We start from the raw sequence: 8167 nt of genomic DNA, 5'->3' as shown, positions 1-8167 counted from the left end.
CATCAGCACGGTGTTACAGAGGCATCTGACTGTGTGTGTGTGTGTGTGTGTGTGTGTGTATGCCTCAGTGGTTTGAGACTCACACTGGTCTAACTGACTACCTGTAAACACATGCTGATGGAACAGGTGGGATTCAAACTGCTGACTTTCACATCTCCAGCTAGGCCCGACGAGAAGATCCCAGAGGCCCAGAGACAGCTGGCCTCTACAGGCTCCCCTCGAAGCCTCAGCCAGGCCCAACTTCTTCACAAACATACGTCTGTTTATGTGACATGGTGCTCACAGGGTGTCAGAAGCTACCGGCGAGTTGGTGCATGTCACTCTAACGCTGGGAATTAAATTCATGTTGACGAGTGACTCACTGGGAGGTGTGTGTAGGAGACCAAAAAATGCAGGGGAGGGAGGGAGAGAGAGAAAGATGGAGGAGGGAGAGAGGGATAGAGAGAAAGATGGAGGAGGGAGAGAGGGACAGAGAGAAAGATGGAGGAGGGAGAGAGGGACAGAGAGAAAGATGGAGGAGGGAGAGAGGGACAGAGAGAAAGATGGAGGAGGGAGAGAGGGACAGAGAGAAAGATGGAGGAGGGAGAGAGGGACAGAGAGAAAGATGGAGGCGGGAGAGAGGGACAGAGAGAAAGATGGAGGCGGGAGAGAGGGACAGAGAGAAAGATGGAGGCGGGAGAGAGGGACAGAGAGAAAGATGGAGGAGGGAGAGAGGGACAGAGAGAAAGATGGAGGGAGAGAGGGACAGAGAGAAAGATGGAGGAGGGAGAGAGGGACAGAGAGAAAGATGGAGGGAGAAAGGGACAGAGAGAAAGATGGAGGCGGGAGAGAGGGACAGAGAGAAAGATGGAGGAGGGAGAGAGGGACAGAGAGAAAGATGGAGGGAGAGAGGGACAGAGAGAAAGATGGAGGAGGGAGAGAGGTACAGAGAGAAAGATGGAGGAGGGAGAGAGGGACAGAGAGAAAGATGGAGGAGGGAGAGAGGGACAGAGAGAAAGATGGAGGAGGGAGAGAGGGACAGAGAGAAAGATGGAGGGAGAGAGGGACAGAGAGAAAGATGGAGGAGGGAGAGAGGTACAGAGAGAAAGATGGAGGAGGGAGAGAGGGACAGAGAGAAAGATGGAGGCGGGAGAGAGGGACAGAGAGAAAGATGGAGGAGGGAGAGAGGTACAGAGAGAAAGATGGAGGAGGGAGAGAGGGACAGAGAGAAAGATGGAGGAGGGAGAGAGGGACAGAGAGAAAGATGTAGGCGGGAGAGAGGGACAGAGAGAAAGATGGAGGAGGGAGAGAGGGACAGAGAGAAAGATGGAGGAGGGAGAGAGGGACAGAGAGAAAGATGGAAGAGGAGAGAGATTTGAGCTCAAAGTTTGTAATCCTTGGCATTTCACCCTGAGACATAACTAAAACTGTAACTCCTCATCTAACAGGCTTCTGCGCTTAACCTTTGCTCTGTTGGGCTTGAGAGAGAGAGAGAGAGAGAGAGAGAGAGAGGGGGGGGGGGGGTCTGATGCGTCGGCGGTGTTTCATCTTCCCTGTCACCGTTTAACTGCTCAGATAAACCAGGTGTGCTGTCACACATTAGCAGAAGGAGCTAGTGGGAGACACAGACACACACACACACACACATACTACAGTCATCTCACTAATGAAAATATCAAATTAAACCCAACCACCATAGCCAACTATCCAACTATATGAACCTTAGGACTTTCAGAATGCGTTGCCATAACGATTATAATAATCACAAGTTGGGAGCCAACCTGTTGCTCCATATAACAGATTTAATAGCAGAACTAGGTCGATTTCTCTCTGCAAGCAGCCTACAGCCAGATATTCTGGCAAGATTTACATACCAAGTCACATGAAACCAAAGGGTCTGTCTTACAAATATCAATTGTGAATTAAATCAAGAGCACCTTAAATAATTTCATGTAACTGATCTTTGTAATGACCCCAAGTCATCCCACTGTCCCAGTTCACACAGCCGGTCTGTGTAGAAAGGAATCCTGTAGGCTTTGTCAGAAAAGGCGGAACTGGCGCGCGAAGCGAGCGACACGGGAACACTTGACAATGTGCAGTGTTTCCACTATTGTTCTGGAAGTAAGAGGCTATTGACCACCTTTTTAGATAGGCCTATGGGGAGTTTAGTGTGACTGTAATGGGCGGCAACGTTCATCACCTCAATGTAGTAGTCTAACCTAGGAGTGTCTTGGTTCTCAGGGTAGACATAGCCGTGACTGGTGTCCCAAGCATAACCTTAAAATAATCGTATCTCCTACCGAGATACGGTAAAAATGTTCCGCTTCTTACGAACTAATTTTGGAGTAATAGCGTACGTTAGGCCCCTGTTGGCGCTGTAGTGCGTGCGCAGCAACATAGTACCAACTTGCTTGATTATTCCCAAGTTGTTACGAAGTTGCCGCTGTGTCTGACGACTTCTTGCATTGACAGCGCTTTCGTAATAGACTTGAAAGACTGTCAGACGTGGAGCAGGCAGCAAAAATGAACGTAGCGGCAGACCCTCGTCTGGGTATGTCCGTAAACGAACGAAATAGCCTTTCCACGGCATTGAGTACTCTACTTATAGGCCAGACATTTTCTTCATTGCAAGGTTGATACACAGAAAGGTGTGCCTACTTATGAAATGAAACGTTCGTTCTCAGAAGCGAAATAGATTCCTCTCTGTTCTCCTCCATTGCTCTCTCGCGCAACAGAATCCTCACATCAAATTATACTGTGTCTCGAGACAAGTACGAGCTAAAGACAGGCTACAGTAGCCTACTGAACGTCGCTTTTAGTCATTGGAAGTGCACACACACGTAATGCTACACAACTACATATAAGACACTCACCGACACACGCCTGCATGCTCTCTCTACACAAGTATACTTACAGCAGATAGACTGAACACTTCACTGCCCAGTGGTATAATGCCCCTAAATCGCTTTTAAGAACCCAATAATCTTCTGCTCTTTATCCAGTTATTTCGCTTATACAAATTCCTTTCAAACCGCGTTGGCTGCAGACCGTTACATTCCAGAAAAATCCGTCTTCAGGAGAAGTCCTCTCTTTTTTTTACTGCCTTGCCAGCTCTACCAGTAGCTCGAGTCCGGGAGCTTCAGTGACGTAGGCTAAGGACCAAGATGCGCGCCCCCGAGTCTGGTCTTTCCACCGGACCTGTGCACGAGTTTCCAAACACCAGACGCAGGGACACTGTTTGGGTTCCTACTGTAGAAAAGTTCCCGGTAACAATTTAGGAGAAAAAATACTCACACTCAATTCACAGTGATGCAGTATGTTTTATTTAATCATAAGTAACCAGTCTCGTGAATCCCTCTTATTGACGCTAGGACAGAAAATGTTGTTGTTCTGGCAGTTCTTTCATGTGCTGTCATGTTAGTAAACACTTAAGGTGAACACAGTTTAGTCCACACGTCCACTGTAGTAGACTAGAGCATGATTTATTTAGACAACACGTCGTTATGATTACAAACACTGAATTGTTATTACGGTAGCCTACAACTTTAGAGACATTAGATTGACTCCTGGAGCCCTCCCCGTCATGTAGATTTTTATTCCAACTTCAAACCAGCTCACCTGATTCTAATAATTAGATGGTTGTCAAGCTGAATCATGGTTGTCACAACTGTGGTGAGTAAAAACTTGGAGGATCTCCAGGAGATCCTCCAAGTTGGCCAGCTCTGGTTTAGGATGAACTCTTTCTGCAGTGAGGCATTGTGTACACTAGTGGGCGTCCTAAATACGAATACTTTTGACTTGCATCTCTCTGCAGATGCTGCAGTTATATTTATGACATTTTATTTATGGCATGTTAAACAAATTCTCCAACAGGTGATTACCATTATATTAGGCATGTGTGTGTGTATGTGTGTGAGAGAGAGCGACAAAACAGAGAGACAAAGACAGAGAGAGAATGATGTGTGTCAGTGGATTCTGGGTAACAACCAGGGGAAGTACCCTGTCCTCTGCATGCCAAAGGAGCTGATGAAGATGTTGAGGATGATGATGGCCAGCACCAACCCCGTCGTCACGTTGCTCAGTTTGTGCAGACGCTGATGATCGGCTGGGTTGTTGAGATTCCTCCGAGCTGAAACACACACACACACACAGTTCAGACTCCCTACACACACACACACAGTTCAGACTCCCTACACACACACATACACACACACACACACACACAGTTCAGACTCCCTACACACACACACAGTTCAGACTCCCTACACACACACACAGTTCAGACTCCCTACACACACATATACACACACACACACACACACAGTTCAGACTCCCTACACACACACATACACACACACACACAGTTCAGACTCCCTACACACACACATACACACACACACACACATACAGTTCAGACTCCCTACATACAAACACAGATACACACATACAGTTCAAACTCCCTACACACAATACACACACAAAACACACGCACGAGGGTCAGACATTGTTTGAAATCCCGGATGTTGCAATGTGACTTTTTTCGACTCCAATTTTTGGGATCTGAATTTCCCCATTCCAATTTGAGCAGCCTGAATGTTGTTCTATTTGCATTTCTGCGGCTTGAGTAACAAAATTGAAATAATGAAACATGAAATAAATTCATATTTACATTTTAAAGAGGTGAATTCAAAACCAACACATTCGGTGGTGTTTACATTTCGACAATAAGTATGCAATGGCTTTTAAAATTCAAAACATGTCACTTATTTGCTTCCATACAGACCAATCAACAGACTGCATGAGATAATATAACCAACAACATTGTGTGATATTATCAATATCGTTGTTATCAATATCGTCACCATCACTATCGTCATCAACAGCATTATATTCATCGAGAGGACATTGCTTGTAAGCCAGAACACCAGAACACACGCGTTGGAGATAATGTCTTTATTGCCTTGGCTGAAATTTGGTGGTTCAGGATGAACTGCAGTAACACAAATTCTCCACCATTTGGTACTGTGTCTCCCTCTGTGCATGAAAACCTGCCATCACTTTCCAATTTATCCATCAGTTTATAGTTGAAGATTATTTTCCAAATTGTTTTACTTAATTTTACATATAAAAAAAGCTCCCATCATCTTCAGCATTAGTAATTAAATCTGTTATAACTTGTAACACTACTTGTAACTTATAACACTAATCTGGAAATGGAGAGAGAGAGAGAAAGAGAGAGAAATATCATTTATGATTGTTAGAGATCCACTTTTAGTCCTCAACAACCCCACATACATAACCATGTCTCTGTCTCTGTGGATAAAAGCGTCTGCTAAATGCATAAATGTAAATGTAAATGTAGAATCATTCAGATAATCAGTCGTAGTTAGAAGTGTAATCAAAGGACAGAAAGCAGTAAATTAGCATGCCACCTAACCTTAGATCTACAGTCACACACACACACATTCACATGGTTAGTTTGAGACATTTTAAATGTTGACAGTCTGGTGTTATTGTGGCTATCGCAGTGGGAAATCCGGGGTCACATGGTCTGCAGTCACACAGTGACCTACATGTGGGCGTGTGTGTGTGTGCTCATGTTTCATGTGTGAGTTTTGAGTGCCAGTGCGGGTGCTTGTACTTGTATGTGTTTGTGCGTGTGTATGTGTGTGTATATACTGCATATGTTTGTGTGTGTGTATATTGTATGTGTGTGTGTGTGTGTATATACTGCATATGTTTGTTTGTGTGTGTGTATATTGTATGTGTGTGTGTGTGTGTGTGTATATACTGCATATGTTTGTTTGTGTGTGTGTATATTGTATGTGTGTGTGTGTGTATATACTGCATATGTTTGTTTGTGTGTGTGTATATTGTATGTGTGTGTGTGTGTGTGTGTATATACTGCATATGTTTGTTTGTGTGTGTGTATATTGTATGTGTGTGTGTGTGTGTGTATATACTGCATATGTTTGTTTGTGTGTGTGTAAATTGTATGTGTGTGTGTGTGTATATTGTATGTGTGTGTGTGTGTGTGTATATTGTGTGTGTGTGTGTGTGTGTATATTGTGTGTGTGTATATTGTATGTGTGTGTGTGTGTGTATATTGTGTGTGTGTATATTGTATGTGTGTGTGTGTGTGTGTGTGTGTCAGTGAAACAGTCTTTTAAAAATCCAGGGAAAGAATCTCCTTCGGCTCATGCCGAGCATGCTGATGAAGAAGTTGAGAACGGTGATGGCAAGAACCAATCCCGTCGCGACATTGTTCATGGTCACCAGTCTCCTCTGATTAGACACGTTGTTGATGTCCCTCCGGGCTGAAACACAAAGACACACACACACACTCGGTTCAAACTCCCCACACACACACGACCACAGACAGTGGGTTCAGCAGCAGCACCCACACACACACACACACACACACACACACACACACACCACGTCACTGTGGGACGCAGGACACACTCCAGAGCGGACTACACCTCTCACAAGGTTTCCTTTTTTATTCATAAAGGATGCGAGCAGAGAGGCAGAGAGACAAGGAGGCAAAACAGAGCAGGAGCGGAGGATGCAGGGGTGTGTCTCTGCGGGGCAGCAGGCAGTGATGCGGGAGCAGGGAGCTGGTTGACCTGAGGGTCTGGTTGTCTCAGCCTCTCTGGTTCCTCTATGGTGGGGGGGGGGGGGGGTGGGCAGCGGTCAGAACCTCAACTGGGTCAGGTCAAATAATTCAGCTGGGTTTGATTGAGCCTGTGTTATTCATGACATTCACATTCACGCACGCTCTTGATTTCAGTCTGCATAAGCTCACTCAAACTGAAGTATTTGTAGGAATTTGAGTAAATCCCCCCCCCCTCCCAGTTGAGGTCTGTTAGATATCACAACACACCGCAGCTGGGAGGGGTGGGGCTAGGTGCTGCTGTCGGTTAGTAGTGTCCGTGAGGGTGTATCCGTGGGAACAGGCCGGTGCGTTCCATGCCAAAGGTGGTGATGAAGATGTTGAGGATGATGATGATGAAGACCAGGGCGGTGGCTGTGTTGTTGTAGGTGTTGAGTCTGTGCTGCTGTGCAGTGTCTGTGATGTCTCTCCGAGCTGCAACACACAGACACACCAACCTCAACTCTGCTTACACACACACCTGCCTCACACACAGCTGGTCTGCTGCTGCAACCGCATGACTTGGGGTGCACTTGATTTATTCCACACGGTGCAATGGCACCGGCAAAATGGAGAGTAAATCAGACACACCTCAACACTTTGGAATGTGTGTGTGCTCTCTGTTCTTGACTTCAGCGAGGCTGTTTCCTCTCCACACACACATAGACACACACAAACACACACTCATAGGGCAGGCAGAATCAGTGAGGAAAAAACACCCTTAAAGTGTGCAAATTGTGTGGTGCTCATTTGTAAAACCTTCTTCAAATCTAAAACCTTGGTCGTTTGCATAACATTTGTTCAAGAGATTGTCTCTGCACTGAGGGTTTAACTCTACCCAATCCCGTCACACACTTTAAAGATCAGAGGCAGGTCTGGGTCCAAACTGAAATGCGATTGACTCACCCATGATGATGAACAGGACGCCGGCCACGATCTGGAGAGCCAATGAGAAGGAGATGAGGGTGAGGACGGCTATGTAGTACCTAAACCCCGCCCCCTGCTCGATGACGGTCTTCATGTGGGTGACGTTGGCCAGGAACAGAGCCACGTCCAGCATGCTCTCCGCCGCAGACTTCTTGGTGGCGTAGTGGTTGATGTTGAGAGTAGAGGCTCCTCCCTAAACAGAGAGAGAGGGGGGGAGAGAAGGAAAGAGAGAGGGGAGAGGAGGAGAGGGGGGAGAGGGGGAGGGGGATGGGGGAGAGAGGGAGGCAGGGAGAGAGAAGGAAAGAAAGGGGGAGAGAGGGAGAGGGGGGGAGAGAGAGGGGGAGAAAAGGAAAGAGAGAGAGGCATCAATGACAGACCTCAGCTGTGTCCTCTAACCTGCCAGCAGGTGGCAGCACATGCCCGTATTCTGATGGTACATGACGAACATGTTCCAGCATTAGCTGCAGTGTGTTCCTCTTTATTTCCTCAGCAGATCTAAAAGCATTGGAGTGGTGTAAGCATGGGCTTTCACACCAGTCCTACAGCGTGTGAATCCACATGTTCCAGGCTGCAAGGTTGTCCTTTACACGTGTCCAACAAGTCTGC

The 8167-nt window shown here is 46.4% G+C and overlaps 1 protein-coding gene across 1 annotated transcript; it reads right to left on the bottom strand.

Annotated features, from left to right (window-relative positions):
* Window positions 1–6368: 6368 nt before the first annotated feature.
* LOC134015920 (ninjurin-2-like) lies at window positions 6369–7754 on the bottom strand (the record flags this gene model as incomplete). Its single annotated transcript, XM_062455406.1, has 2 exons — window positions 6369–7069; window positions 7541–7754. Coding segments are annotated over 2 exons (381 nt in total), but the record flags the coding sequence as incomplete, so codon positions are not given.
* Window positions 7755–8167: the final 413 nt, after the last annotated feature.

Source organism: Osmerus eperlanus, unplaced genomic scaffold, assembly GCF_963692335.1.
Source record: "Osmerus eperlanus unplaced genomic scaffold, fOsmEpe2.1 SCAFFOLD_716, whole genome shotgun sequence".
Classification (NCBI taxonomy): Eukaryota; Metazoa; Chordata; class Actinopteri; order Osmeriformes; family Osmeridae; genus Osmerus; species Osmerus eperlanus.
Note: the sequence above shows the minus strand (reverse complement) of the source record. Positions and strands in the feature narration are given on the sequence as shown.